The sequence below is a fragment of the Seriola dumerili genome, unplaced genomic scaffold (assembly GCF_002260705.1).
Source record: "Seriola dumerili isolate Sdu_G_001 unplaced genomic scaffold, Sdu_1.0 BDQW01000097.1, whole genome shotgun sequence".
Classification (NCBI taxonomy): Eukaryota; Metazoa; Chordata; class Actinopteri; order Carangiformes; family Carangidae; genus Seriola; species Seriola dumerili.
Genome location: NW_019174352.1, coordinates 844,034 through 859,975, shown reverse-complemented (window position 1 = coordinate 859,975; position 15,942 = coordinate 844,034). Strand labels below are relative to the sequence as shown.

The 15,942-nt window shown below is 40.8% G+C and overlaps 2 protein-coding genes across 2 annotated transcripts; both read left to right on the top strand.

Moving 5' to 3' along the window:
• Positions 1–4,392, top strand: LOC111222472 (dual specificity tyrosine-phosphorylation-regulated kinase 4-like). The gene is given in 10 exon segments (XM_022746208.1): positions 1–216; positions 307–421; positions 544–725; positions 862–998; positions 1,622–1,762; positions 1,887–2,025; positions 2,797–2,887; positions 3,001–3,173; positions 3,265–3,325; positions 4,256–4,392. Coding segments are annotated over 10 exon segments (1,392 nt in total).
• Positions 4,393–5,796: 1,404 nt separating this feature from the next.
• LOC111222508 (dickkopf-related protein 3-like) lies at positions 5,797–15,078 on the top strand. The gene is made up of 7 exons (XM_022746265.1): positions 5,797–6,087; positions 6,836–6,961; positions 7,180–7,260; positions 11,589–11,681; positions 13,023–13,167; positions 14,094–14,244; positions 14,370–15,078. Exons 1-7 carry the CDS (start codon positions 5,893–5,895, stop codon positions 14,392–14,394), a joined length of 816 nt encoding a protein of 271 aa, XP_022601986.1. The 5' UTR covers positions 5,797–5,892; the 3' UTR covers positions 14,395–15,078.
• The last annotated feature ends 864 nt before the right edge of the window (positions 15,079–15,942 follow it).

Here is a 15,942-nt window from a genome sequence, read left to right as displayed (position 1 = left end):
ATGAAAAGCAACAAGACTGCGCTGAAGCCAAAGTCAACTCAACTGACGGTCCTGCCATCAGTCGACAAGGGTCCTCAGAAAACCCCAAAAGTTGTCTTGCCACCTTTCTCCAAGGACCGGAAGAACACCCAGTCGGGGCTCAGCCTCCATCAGCATCCTTCGCTGCCACCGATCTGCACGTCCCAGCAGAAAACTTCCCATCAAGAGGCTTCTCAGGTCTGTTACAATAATGTTTGTTTACACATTTATTTATCATTTTATTTTGGAGGAATGTTTTTCATTATGTTTATTTGATACTGTAACCAGCAACAAGCGGGTACACAGAGTGGCAAAACCTGCCCTGAGGAAACCTCTGGTTTCAAGGAGGATCAGAGAGTCAACAAGACACCTTCTGTCGAAACACCTGCCATGTCGCCTGAAGGTAAAAGCTTTTTGGATTGTTTTGTTTTTTTTAATCCTCAGTTTAGAGTTTTTTTTTTTCCGTTTTCTTTGTGAGAACAAGAGAAAAAAAGTATCTGAGAGATCTGTTCACCTCATGCACAGCTGTCCTGAGAGAGTCCAAGCCATATCTGACCGAGTATGAGCTGGAGGAAATCCAGGACTACGAACAGGTGTGGTACCTGGGGAAGGAGGCCAGCAAGACTCGTTACTCAAACGTCACCGAAACCCAGGATATGGAGTACTTCAACTCTGGCTATGACACTGAGGAAGGATTTTACAAAGCTGTAAGTGCTTCCTGTACAGAAACAAACAATTTGATCCATTGTTTGTATAAAGATATTGATTAGAGCAGCTTTAATTTCATGGTAAAATAATTGTTGACAATGACATTTCCCCATCTTACCACTTCTGTAAGAACAGATTATCAGTGACCACTTGGCCTATCGCTTTGAAATACTGGCGGTGATTGGGACAGGCTACTCTGGACAGGTCCTCAAATGCATAGACCACAAGACCATGGAGCTGGTGGCCATCAAGGTCATTCGAAGCAAAGACAGGTAAAACTTTACCAAACCAACACATGGCACACACAAAACATAGAAAACAGGCAAAGGTTAGAGACTTTAATTAAAGGTAACCTATGGATTTTTCTTCTAAACAAACCCAGTTATGTTTACACTGAAAAGCATTGTGTGTACCGTGTTTTCTAAGCTCTAAAGCACATCTCATGTACTCTATGTGGTTGGAAGCTCAGTATAAGCTCACAATCCAAATGTGTTGAATAGATTTTCTGTCTCATAAAATATATTTATTGCATCTTTAAATTTCACATTAACATCAGCTAGCATAGTCGTCTTTTTCCGACCCTTCTGCTGTTAAAAACTGCCTCATTTCAGGGCGTGTTACCACAGGCATTTGTTAACTCTTAGCAGGAAAATAGAAATGTTTATTGCGCCACTCAAGTGTGTGCATGTGTGCCTCCTCGTTCCCGTGCCAGCAGAGTATGAGACACAAACAAAATAGAGACCTGATCATTAAAACATTGCTTCATAGCATCACTCTTGGTGTGAAACTCTTATCAGGTGTCTTGGGTGCCTTAAATTTAGATGTCAGTTTTACATGCAGTCACATGGTTGAACACAGAGTTCATATTATTCTCTGTGGTCTGATGGTTTTTCAGTGTTCATCAGGTGGGAAAGGCTGAAGTGAGGAATTTAGAAGCCCTGCGAGAGCTGGACAAGACCAACACGGCCAACATTGTCCACATGAAGGAAAACTTCTACTTCCGCAATCACCTGTGCATCACTTTTGAACTCTTTGAGTAAGTGTCTTTGTTCTTTGAGCGGGGGGAACACACTTCAGATATTCATTAGGACAACTTCTGGATTACAGTGCAGGTTGTTTGAGATTAAAAGTTAAAGTCAGCCTCTCGCATTGATTTTCAGAAAGGACCTATACAAAGCCTTAAGAGATTCCAACCGGCGTGGACTCAGTGAGAAAGAGGTGAGAAGATACACCACAGACGTGCTGAAGTGTCTACAGCTGCTCAAAAAGAGGAGGATGATCCACGGTGACCTTAAACCGGTAGGAACCACAGCTTCAGAAAAAAATCGCACATACTGTAGTTACTGTGTAGGATTATTAAACCACACTTAAACCGACTCGAGAATCAAGTTTTCCTTCCGACTACAATAATGTCCAATAATGTCCATTCTGATAACTTTGGTGACTTTCAGCAGAAGGGTCATAGAAAGTACAAACAAGACAGAAACAAGTTTAATTCACTGTACATTAGTTTGAGGAATATGTGTCTCATGTGGTCTATATGTTGATTTCAGCACATTCACTCTGTGTCTAATGTATCAGAACAAAGCATCCCCTAAAAAGCACACACTAAACTTTCCAATTCTACAAGTAACGGCTTTTAAAATGTAGCATCTGTATCACAGAACTGTGTAGCTTTACACTGCGTAGCACAGGCACACAGAAAGAGACAGATAATGACTCCAGAGACACGAATCAACTGCAAAGAGATGCTAAATAACAACAAAAACAAGATCAGCAAACGACAAAGAAAAGCAAAATAACCACGGAAATACATAAAACAAAAACAAAGGGCAGCTACATGACTACAAAATGATGCTAAATAATCACAAGGAGACACAAAACAACTACAGAGATACTGAAATGAACGACAAAGACACACAAAACAATGACCTAAAAGATACACAAAAAGAGTACGGAGAGACACAAACTACAGAGGGGCAGCTTTTATACATGTCTGTGTCCAGCAGCCCGCTGTCTCTTAATCTGCCCATGATGACTATAGGTAAAGTAATGTTACCTGTTTTTCAGGATAACATACTTCTCTACAAAAGGGGCAGTGAGAAGCGTACGGCAGTCTGCGACTTTGGAGGGAGCTACTTCGTGAAACACAGACGTGAGTGTAAATTTTTCTCATCACAAAGTGAGAAATGTTTCTTGTTGAGTTAAATATTTTATTGAACAAAACAGTTGACGCTGTAAAAACGCTTATCTTTCCTACGCCTCCCTCCACAGACCAACCCCTCATCCACACTCTGTACTACATGTCTCCAGAGATGCTCCTTGGCAAAAGGTGCAGCCCGGCTATTGACATGTGGAGCCTGGGCTGCGTGTTAGCTGAGCTCCACCTTGGTCGCTGTCTATTTCGTGGATGTAACTATAAAGACCAGTTCAGCTGTATAATGAAGGTGATATTTATCATTAACTAATGCTATCTTCATTCCATTCAGACTGCTGTCATATTTTTATTTTTTTTTTAACTGAGATGAATTCTTGTAGGTGCTGGGTATCCCTCCTCCAGAGGTGCTGGTGCAAGCACCCAAAAAAAGCGACTTCTTTGGTGAGCAAAAAAGATTTCCGACTTTGACCTTTTCTTAGCCGCTTTTACATGTAACAAAGTCCTCAACCTTGCAGGGCGTTGTGAAATTGTTGTTGATTTGTCATGGTTGTGCAGATTCTGATGGCATCCCATTGAAAATAAAAGATATAAGACGCCACAGCAGCACTCTGACCAAACACCTGAATTCTAAGAGTGCCTATTTTGTGGATTTCATTGAGTGCTGCCTTGAGTAAGTGCACTCTCTGAGAAACTCATCGGGATGACACTGCATGAATAGGCCTTTTAAGTATAACATTTGTAAATATAGCTCTCTATGAGTATAATTCTGCAGAATTTGTTCTTTTAAATATCTTGTTTTTGCATTATGTGCATGTATGTTATTATTTAGTTATGATCCGACAAAGCGCATGACACCAGAGAAGGCCTTCCAGCATCCATGGATTCTTATGAAAGAGATCAAACCTGTAACAAGTGCTGGAAAAACTAGATCAGGTAAGCCAGTGCCCTAAAAACCTTAGTGCTCTCATTTCTTTGGCACTCACTGCTGTCAACAGTGATGGATACGGAGCCCAAAGAGCTCAACAACTATAGGATAGATGGTGGAGTCTGGTGCAGATATTTATGGTCCCCAGATGATGAATTCTCATGACTCCGCTGTCTCCCTGTCATTTCAACTGGCGCCTCCAGCAGGTCAAAGCTTGACTTATACAATCCCAACAGCTACACTTCAGCTGTGTCCCAATTCAGTTGGCATATCCTTCTGAAAATTAAAATTCGCATCAGTCTTAGCTGTACGTTATTGGCTAATTAGCGAATGTTAGCATGCGCTAATGTTGACGTTAGCATTGCGGTGCCTAAGTGCAGCCTAGCAGAGCACTGGATTTGACTCCAATGTTTATTTACCTTCTTTCCCTGTCCACTTTTACTCAGGTGCTCCAGGTCCCAGCAGCAACAAAAAGCCGGCCCTGCTGAAAAGAGAAAAAATGCCTCCAGTGCAGTTGCCACCAGTAAAGAAGACCAAAGCCAAGAAGGGTGGAAATTAAAAGGCACATAAAGTTACCATATAAGTTATATAACAAAATATAGTGTGGGCAATGGTCAGTTGGTTTCCATCTTTTTCTCCCTTTGTGTCCCAACAGGTGTGAATGTGAGTGAACAGTGTGTTTCTATATCGACTGCTGACCTGTACCAGCTGGGATTGGCTCCCGCCCCCTACGAGCCTCAAGGGTGAGCAGTTTATAGGTGATCGGGGGAAAGATGCTTCAATTTCAGTTTGTTGTCCTCACTGTCACCCTGTCATGGCTCACTGGGGCACTCGAATAGAATAGTTAATATGACACCTGTGACATCTTGAGAAGGATGAGCCCGTGAACACAGCCATGCACATTAAAGGCCCTGTATTTTACACTTCTCCTGTGGTTTATTTGAAGTGTTGATCCATAAGAAGATATATTTGTGGTTTTAAGAACCAAAAAACATCTCAGTGTAGTTTTACATCTCCTCTTTATGGGTCATTGACTGTCGGCTGAAATGAGGAAGCATGACCTGCCACTGATGAGGTCAACGATGATTGTGAGGAAGAAATGTTAATATCAATTCATCGGGTTGTTTGATTTGTTCTGAGTGTTAGAGATGACAGACAGCGATCAGTTATAGATTTTAAAGGCTGTGAAACTTCTTCTTAGACTGGCTCTAGTGGGAGAGAGAGTCCTGGATTCAACGTGGGAAAATAATCTGTAGGTCTTCAGATGGAAATCCTCACAATTTCAAAACTACCATTTGAAAACACAACTCGTCTTGTTTTATTTCTTTTCTAAAGAAAAGTGCAATCAAAATAAAGATTATTATTATTATTATTATTATTATTGGGCATAATTTGCAATAGTCTGTGGTTGTGTTCATAAATGACATCACAATTTAGCCTAGTTTGATAAATCAGGCTATTGCTGCAAAGCCACAATGAATATGAGTAAATGTATTTGATAGATCAATGAAATGATATAATAATAATCCATGACATTAAACATATTTCTGCTATCAGTTTGTGATATTGGTTCCATGGCTACTTCACCTCGTCAATATAAGGTAAAAAGTATTTTTTTTTATCTATAAACTTTGGTCACTTGCAGTCAGTTTGGTTTGTGGGAAAAGCTTTAATCTCTTCCTATCAACTCCACTGTGCATGATGGTTGCACTTTTGTATTCGTGGTAAATTTCCATTTACAGTTCACATCTGGAAACCTCTGCCACCAGCTTTTGATCTTCTCAACATACAGTATCTTTCACGGTTCGCATTCATGTCTTTTTGAAAGCCTCCACGTAACCCTCCGTTTGATTCCGACGTTTGCTTCACGAAATGCAATTTGAACCTTTTCCACGCCATTAAACGTGATTTGTTTCAGTTTATAACCCGCAGCCCCTCCGAAATCCCTCCTCAGACTTTCCAAATAAAACGGATCCAGCTGTGCGCGGCTGTGCGCCCTCAGTGCGTCACACTGCTCTGCTACAGACAGACGGACAGACAGACAGACAGACAGCGGCGAGCAGGAGGAGGAAGAGAAGGAAAGATGTCCGGTATCATGCTGCTGTCGGTGTCTTGGAGTTTGTGCTTGTTGTGGGCGACCGGCGGGAGTGCGCGGAGCGGGGCAGTGATCCTGCGGGACGCCCTGGAGCGAGTCCCGGTCAGCCTGAACGACATGTTCCGAGAGGTGGAGGAGCTGATGGAGGATACCAAGCACATACTGGAGGAGGCAGTGGATCAGGTCTGCGTCACATTTTATTCATTTATACAAAGGCAGTGTTGTTTAGTTTACTTAGAGCGGAGAGAGTGACATAAAGCTCCAGTAATGTCATTCATCTGCCCGATTTTATTATTATTATTCACAGTTATTGCAAAAAAAAAAAAAATTCAATGTCATGTGAGTTTAATTGTTTTGGTGGTCAGCTTAATGTTAACTAGCAGGCTTAGGTATGTGCAACACAGTTTCCATCTGTGCTTTGTGTCGGACCCACATCATGGGTCTATTAATAGTCCACATCATAATAGATATTTGTCCTGTCAGTTCAATAAAAGAAAAGGTAATGCTCATAACCATAACCCCACACACTCCTGTGACTGAGAACTTTACACCACAAACTTTTTTTTTTTTTTTCATAAGATACAAACTGAGACTCCTGGAAGTTGTCTGTTATTTTCCCCTGGACCTGTGTTTCAGCAGGTCTAATAACCCTGCTGACGTCTCACACTCTGTCTGTCTCTGTCTGGTTTTGATCATTTGTGAACTACTGGGAAGTTTTCCCTTAATGTCATCCAAGAAATGGAGATTATTAATATCAATCATAAAAGGCTGTATATCGACAAACTGTCCAGATTTACAGCCGCCTGGAGGATTAATTCTTCGACTCCCATATGGAAATCTGATGTATGAACAAGATGGAAATGCCATGTGTTGTATTTTATGTAAGATTTATGAATGAAGTCCACATGTATCCTTACATTCAATCCAACAGATAACTACCGAGAGTGCTAAATCATCTTTAACGTCACCAGATCTGCTTCTCGCCTACCACAACGAAACCCAGCGGATTATTAAGAATGGAGACAGAGACATTCAGGTCCTAGATAGGACCAACAAGGTAGGGGTTCACTTTTCCTGTATGTATCTGTCAGATTAAACCTCGTCATCTTTTAGAGGTCGTCTTGATGGAGAAAACCAGCGTTGTTTACGAATGTATCATCTGTGTACATTTGTGAGTGGGTTTAGGATGTGATCTGAAGGATGCAAAAAATGCTTTTCTCTTGGAGGTCTGATACGATGCGTCACCCTCTTTTATTTCTATTTTACCATTTCTAGGAAACTAATAACAAAACAGGAGAGACTCATCTTTCACACATCCATATGGAGCTCAATGGGCTTTGGAACAGTGTTGATCACGTGAGTCTTTTCCCTTCCCTGTCTGCTCTTTGAATAATTACAGGACATTAGGACAAATGCATTCTGGATTTTAAGTTTCCTGGTGATTTAGTTTCACTCCATCCGGATGCTGACATGGTGAGAAACACACAGAGGCGTGTATTTAGTGTTGGGTCTGCTTGCAGAAACCTGTGTTTGGTTTGTGTTATGTGTACCAGTTTCAGCCCCTTCTAGTCTCTTTTAGTGGCAGTGATGGACAGTCCATATAACAGTATATAGGCAGCCTTTTGGAAACACAAATAAAGACTTTCACTCCTCATTATATTTTATGACATTCCAGTAAAAGTATCAGTCATACAGTGTGTTTAATTTAAAAAAAAATTCATCCAAATCACTTCTTTGAAATGTAATTTTTCTATATAAACATTTTCCCTCGGGTCTGTAAACGCCCCTGTTTGTAAGAAGGTGGAGTGCTTTCTGAAACTTGGTCTGCGCTGTCTCTACTTGTTTTATACAGAATGAGATCATCCAGCAAACAGAGCCACCATATACTTTTCATAGTTTCAGCTTTGGATTGAGGTCATTATTGCTGCCTGTTTTGCCATTTTCCCTTTGCAACGGTGGTTCTGATCTTTTGCTTTCCTGGCAGCTGGACAGAAAGTGGTTATGTTAATAGAAGTTCCTGCTGGAAAAAAAAAAATGCCAGGGAAAGAAAGTAAAGCCTGCAGCCCGGGCAGGGTAAGGTCTGCTCCTCTACAGTGACTAACTGTATAGAAATTTCAGCCTGTACACGGAGTCACACTTGAACTACACTGGAGGAAGTCATAGTAAAGTTGACTGACTCAGCACTTCAGAGAAAATTTAGCTTCTGCCTGTCACTGAAAGATGTTACAGCTGCATACTGATGTACAAAACACCATCACCAAATAGCAGAAATTTTATTTTGGTGATTCAAAGGTAAAAGGATGGATGGTCAAAAACCATGTAACTTTGTTTTAGAGTAGAAATGTTTTAGATTTACAGTTTTTCCTCATAATTATGACGTCTGTATCTTTGTATCTCATAGTTTACAGATTTTAATCTCATGAGGATAAGAAAATATCCTCGTGAGACGCATCTTGTATTTTTGAAATAGTCTTTGTTGTGAGACATGGATTAGGTAATTGATAAAAAATGAAATGTAATTTGCCATTTGAGAGGACAGACGCATGATGGCGTCACCTGATTGAATTTGCTGTAGTTTCCTCCGTCAGTTGAAGCTTTGAAAGATATTTAAGCCCATATCAGTGACTGATATTAGCTAATGTGGTGAACTGGTATCTGCCTGCAGCGCGCTGAGGTTATTTCCTCAACTGGGCCAGTTTGGTATCTTGGTGACTCACCGTGCACCCTAGGGGGGAGGAGAGACGTAGAGGAGGGTGCGGTGACGTGAATCCAGCTGTGCACTGCGTTCACTACATGCACTGCAGTGTCTTGGTGCCAAGAAGTAGTGAGTTTTTGCAGGTTAGCCGCCCGCCTGCTCAGAGCAGGTTAATTACATGGTGCGCATGGCATTTCGGTGACTTTATTCAGTGAAGTCACACCCACATAAACCTCCCTAAAATCACGTAAACCACCTTTATTCATGCTTTGTTTGCTCTTTCCACATTTATTTTATGGTTTTCAACCAGGTGACATTGTGATTGTGCAGAAAAAAAGGTTTCTAGGTTTGACTGACACTAGGCTACAGAATAATGAGTGATTCTTAGCAGCTCTGAAATCCACAGCAGTTAGTAGTTGGATTATACTGACGGCCTCCGCTTTACTGCGGTGAGTCTCTCTACAGCCGTCTGAAGGCAAATCAATAGGCGTGCTTGATGTTGACACACTGACATCCATCCCAAACATTGAGTAACAGGGCAATGAGTGTGGCTAAAGTGACACCTGGAGCTCTGCGGTTTTAATTACAATACAGTCCGTCAACATTATGTGGTAGAGATTGGGTTTTATAGTGGTGTTTCCAAAAAATAAAACAGTGTCATTCTTAAAATCCTAATGTGTTTGTGGATCATACCTGAATCATATTTATTTTGCAACATGAAGAGGAAGCAGGCAGTTATTTCTTTACCAGATTACCAGCTATCATTTCTCCAAACCAATCACGACTGAATTAAACATTAAAAAATTATTTCAGAATAAAGAAATCTCCGAGACAAGCTCTCAAACAAATGTCAGTGGGTCATGATCGGGAGAGTCCTGTGTTTAAAGGGGATGAATATGAATGTGATTGGCCATGAGTGTCACAACCTCTAACACGGCCACCTATAATTTATGATGACATACTGTAATCTTTCTTTCACACCAGTAGATGAAGTCGGGCCCGAATCACAGAGTAACATGGGCTTGATATCCTCAGCTGAACCGGCATATACAATGACCGTCAGTAGTCTACTGCCCTCATCTAATAGTACTGACTATTTCTCCTGCATTTACAGCTGCTGTGATTGGTTACAGCCCAAACTATAGACATCAAAACTTGCTAAAAGTGAGGAAATTTAGTTAAATGTAGGATAAGGGTAACTAGCCAAAATATCAGCCATTCCCTCAATCCTCCAAACAACAGTGCTCAGTGTCTTTATTTATGTGGTGGTTAATTCAGGGCTTAGCTTGGCCAGAAGTCACGCAGGCTTACATGTTTACATGGGGTCTGTTACTCTCTGTCAATGTTACTTTCTTTTCCCTTTTTCTGCAAAGTAATTTGTGGAAAAATATTTTTATAGAGAGGTATAACAGCTGTAGTCATCTGGCATTTATTAGTCTAATTGCAGGGTTGTGGGTACTTGTGTAGCGTGGCCCCTATTTGTAGTTTTCCAGTGTGTCTCTGTCACCTCAATAATAAGCTAAATAATGGAAGAACATCTCTATTTCTGCAGAGATGTACATATTGACAACAACAGAAAAGAAGCTGAATGTCTCAGGTAGAAGAGAAAGTGTTAACAAGGGGGAAAGGCATTTGTGAGGTGGGAGTGCGCGGAAAGGAAAATTTTATTGAGAGCCCGGAGCTGCTCATGAGAGAAAGAGACACCCAGCCCTCACCTGTCCTGACAAGGCATGTTCTTTGCATATTATTTGTGTGTCCATGAGTGTAGTCGGAGCCTATATGTGTCGTGTCCGGTCAGCATACGTACATTTTGAAGACAGATTCAGCAGAGAACTAATGATGCACTTGGTAGTAGAGGTGCAGCGTACATGCCCGAGTGCCTATCATTATGCGTAGCCCTGCTTAATGACAAACAGATTCTGCTGACAGGCTCCTGATCCTGTCTCTGACTTTGACACAGAGCAGCCTGCCTCAGTAATACGTGCTGTTTCAGGGACTTGGCTCTGATTCAGTGTTGATCTCCCAGAGGCAGCACACACACAAAGAAAAAACCCCCCCAAAAACATTTAAATGATGAGTCTACAGCAGGCCAGTGCTGTTTTTGGCTGACACTGTGACCACCGGAAAAGAGTCAAACTAAATCTCAAATATCTGATTAGTGTTCCAAAATTTGACAAAGCAAGACGGAGTCAGATTTATGCTGCAGGAAGAATCTGACCTGAAACCTTTAAATTCTTCTTTATGGTGTACTTTGCATGACATTACTTGTTTTGCAGCATGATGTATTTGGTGCTCCTGCAGATAATTCATGTTTATTAAGATCATGTTTATTTATTTAAGCTATAAAGGAGTTTGATGGCAGAAAACACTCAAGAGATGTAGATGATTTGGGTTGAGTCTTAAGCAGTGTGCCATACTGGGCGTTATACAGGGAGAGGTCACGTCATACAGGAAGTAAAGATATTAAATTCTTTACCCTTAGTCAGCATAAAAATGTCACACTTCACTTTTACAGCCTTTCTCATTTAACAAGAAACATTTCATCTACAATGTAGGAAAGAAATCAAGGGTAGAGGAAAGAGAGGAGAGGAGACTCGAGATTCAGTCTCTCTGTGTAATTCAGATGTCACTGATGTCGTACATCAGACGGTTTCCATGGAGACGGGCTGTGGCTGGCAAAAGCACAACTTCAGAAACCATCAGACAGTAGGAACTCATTAGGTGGTGGTTGCAGTGGAGTACAACAGTCCCTGTGATACAGTAAAATGCAAACCGTAATTAAATTTGGTTGAGTGCCTCTTGGTGTATTACACTGTCATCAGATGAGCTTCTGCTTTAGAACGATACATTCAAATCCAAAAGTGTAAAGATCTTTCATTAAGATTTAAATGAACACAAGTCCTGGTCTACAGTCTAGTTGGACCCACTTATGATTCAATGTGCTCTCTTTACTGACTGTGTGTGCAACTGTTGTAATCTCTCCTCTCAGGAATGCATGGTGGATGAGGACTGTGGTGACCTGAAATACTGCTTATATGAGATTGAGAACTCTAAGTGCCTCCCCTGCATACCAACAGATATGGTGAGGACTCAGCCAGTGTTGTATTTTGTGCTTGTTATTTCTTCAATTAAAGCTTCACTGATCAATGTTTTCACTTTAACAACGGATCAAACGACTGTGTGTAATATGAAACGTGTTGCTCGTGGTGACGAAGCCACCGAGGATTGTCCCTTGACTCAGCTCTACGGCTCGTTTTAGCGTCTTTTAGCTCGTTGGACACAAGTTCAGGTTTATCATCATTTCCACACATATAAATGATATAGGCTACAGGGAAATAATATATCTTTCCTTAGGGACCAAAGTGCAAAACAATAAATACGTGCAAAAAACAAAATAATTGTAGACTAAAGCTAAAAAACAGTAACAGTCTTTAAAGTCTTTGGATGACTGAAGTCGCCCGTGATCATGAAAATACCTGTAAGGTGTATCATAGAACAGCAGTGAACTCACTGACAGCATGGCCGGCACTTCACAATCGTAAACTTCACAAGCGGAAAAGTCTTTGGACTCAACCACAACATTTGTGCTCCATTCCACTGGGCAGTGATGATTCCCTGTCGGCTCAGTACCAAGTTAGGACTTTAAAGCCTAATGGCCGTGTCTGGAAAGTTGCTGTGTTGCCATATTTCAGTGAAAACAAAGATGCAGCAGTTCTTGAGTTCATGCTAGGCATGAAATCTCTCTCCAGAAGATTTTGGCTGCTATTGTCGAGTTTCGCCATCAACATAAAACGTGCTCTCTCTCTTTCTGCAGATTAAGATAAGTCAGACACCAAAAGTACTGAATTATTTGGTTTTTCGTTGAAAAGCTCTGATACAAACAAAGTTAGCATCCAGCTAGTGAAGATAACATTTAGATGCAGAACAAAAACATTAATCATTGGCATCTGTCACAAAGAGTATCTTTGCTTCTGGGTAGAAGGTTACTGAGAAGGATAAACATGTAGAAGTGATTTTCCATCGAGTCTGCCAATGAAAACTAATGATGAAACATAATCTATGTTCACCTCCAGAAACCAGGGACCAGCGCCCTCTCTCTGCTCTGTGCCATAAAGCAGTCTCAATATGTTCTGTAGAGCAACCCAACAGCAGATTTAGGACATAATCTGATTCACTGCTGTATAATGAAAAATGAAGTGTGCAGGCTGCTAATCTAACCAGCAAACAGTCATATAAACCTGCATTTTCACAAATAAGTGATAAAAACATAATAAAAGGTGTGGTAAGCCTGTATTGTAAAGCAGCATCAATAAAAATACTAAAATGGATCCATCCAACTATGAAGTTACAAAAACACATGAATGTAGTAATAGACAGTGCATGTTCTACTTGTTTGCATATCTGGATGTGTGTCCCCACTCAGCCCTGCACTAAGGATGAGGAGTGCTGCTCAGACCAGATGTGTGTGTGGGGCCAGTGTACAGTCAATGCCACCAGAGGAACAGAGGGAACTATCTGTCAGGGTCAGAGTGACTGCAGGCTGGACCTGTGCTGCGCCTTTCAACGAGGTGAGCTTTAACAGTGACGTCCCCAGAGACCGACCCAGAAATAACACAGACTCACTTAAGCTGTCTCAGTTAATGTCATGTTCCACCTAGAGCTCAAGTGTATGTTATTTGGAGCTAAGATAAAAATCAGTCTTGCTTTTTTCATCATCTATTTTCTCTGGTTTTGATGTGATACATACCGTACTACTGTGCTACATTATATTTTTCCCCTGCTCCAATTTTTTACTTAAATGCTTCCATATTTATATTCTTATTTGCTTAAAAATGGCATTGACATTGATATTTTCTTACTGACCTCTAGTGGTAACTAGTGATAATGCTGTCCCCACCACTTCTATCTCAGACTGCATATATGCTGCTCTATATTTGACCAAATGTACTGTATATGGAAAGAGGCTACATGTGTTGGGTTGTTGTTTCATTATAGGCATTAATGATCCCTTCAGGGAAATAGGATTATTGCGCAATAAAAATCTGATTAACAGTATTCGTTCCTTTCAAAAATGACTTTCAACTAAAAATATTTATTTTCAGAAACTTTCTCACACTATTATAAAAAGAGCTAAATCTCCTGTTTGCTTGCTTATTTTCTTGTGACTGCTACAGTAAAATAATAATAATAATAATAAAAGTAATAAATTATTGTATTTCACATTAATTCAAAATGTGCTAGTTTAGGGCCAAACTCAAGGAATTAAACATAGTCCAAGACTAACACAAAACCAAGAGGAGACATCCATGGAAAAATGCTCTGGTCTGGGACTAGTTTTAGGAGCTGGGAAACTGGAGCTGTATGTACCTACTATTGGTTTGTGTGTAACAACAAGTTGTGGGCAGTTCATATGTTCAATGATACAGCACAATGGCCATGATTATGACTGAGCTGGCAAAATAAAGATTACTTTTCCCTCTGATGCTTCCTCCAGAGCTATTGTTCCCAGTGTGTAATCCCAAACCAGGGAAGGGGGAGTCCTGTCTGAGCCACCCCAACCTGTTGATGGATATGCTGGCCTGGGACCAGGAGGGCCCCCGTGACCACTGCCCCTGTGCTGACTCCCTCCAATGCCAACCTCATGGGTGAGAGCAAACATACGTGCAGTTAAAATGAGGAGTGTAGTAGTTGAGGTTGTTTAGATTAAAACAAATCTTGTAAACTGTATGTTTTCTTAAATTCCCTTTTTTTTTTCCCCCCTCTCTCACAGACGTGGATCTGTTTGTGGGGAGTAGTGCTGGAAAATGAAAAGCATGAGGAGGTTATATTCAACTACATAACCCTGTCCAGAAGCTATACGGACATCCTTACTGATCATTCACCAAAGAACAGTCCACCTACTGATCAACAGTTTCTTAAAGTATAGGATATTGCTTCAGGGCAGGACTTGCACTGTGTTATTTATGCCTTACTACCAATCTGTATTATATATCATGAAGGAAATAATAAAGACTTGTTTTTGGTTTTGACTGAGAACCAAGAAAAGTGGTACTTTGGTATTCACTAGTTCAGTTCGGATACAGATGAGCTTATTTATTTCACTGCAGAGTGGATGATAAGAGCTGCGGCAAAACACAGCACTGACCACTAGAGGGCAAACTTCTGCCTGTTTCGTGTGTGAGGAAAGTAAACCAAGAAATCACACACACACACACACACACACACACACACACACGCTTTTACACATGAAAATTCATGAAGAAAATATTCAGGATCAGGCTGATACCCACATGACCATTGTGCAGACTGATACAAATCTCTGGCTCTCTCTCTCATACACTCACACACAACAGTGGGAAACAAAAAGGTCTTTGACTTGCATATTAAGAGAGGTTTTGGATTCATCTTCAGTGTTTTTCCAGACTAAATATCTGCTGGCTTCTGTTCACGCTTTAATGCAAAATTATAGAAAAATTAAATAAAATTACATGCTTCTATTCTTCTAAATTTTTTTCCGTCATAGTTTTTGCAGTCCTGTTGTCTTTACTAATCTTGTGTCTTTTCAGAAATATCCTATTTTGTTTATGCATATTTGAAAGCCTGTGCTTATCATGCAAAATATCTTGAACAAAATTTTTCCAGTGTGGACAACCAAAGATCCTGCACCTCTGTCAAGACTGCTCACACCCTCATTTAGCATCTGGAAACCTGATGCCACGTCCACATGTGCACAGGTATTTTTGAAAATATAGCTCTTTCCATGCATTTTGGCCTTTTGTCCACACACGGATCTTTTGCAAAACTCTGGCCCCGGGAGAAGACTTTTAGAAACTCAGCTTTTAGTGTTGTCTGTAGCTGTTTTTCAAACTTCTGATTGGTTGGGGTTATAACACTGCCTTTTGGTTTGATATGCTCTTGACAGTGGAAACTCAGGAAGCAACAGGGTACATACACATTTCAGAAAGGGAGTGAAAAGGTCAGCAGGGGCCCAACAGCAAATTTACACCCTTGAGCTCTGTAAGAGGTTAATCCATCCATGATTGCAGTGCTATCAGAATGGACTGTCCATTGCTTAACAGTGGGTCAAATGCAGAGGATGAATTCTGCCTTAAGTGTTAATTAATCTGGTTGTAAAGTGAGGCTGTGTGGGTTTTGCTGACCACAGTGACCACAAATGATGCTTACAGGATGGTAAATACTAAAATGTAGTATTACTGTAGCATAAGTAGAGAGGTGAGTCAGGAAGTCAGCAAACTGGCTGAATAATGTAGTTGTAGGCTATCTAAAGTTTGCTAACGATAGCCAACGCTGTAGCCACCATAAGCTGCTGGTCATACCAGACC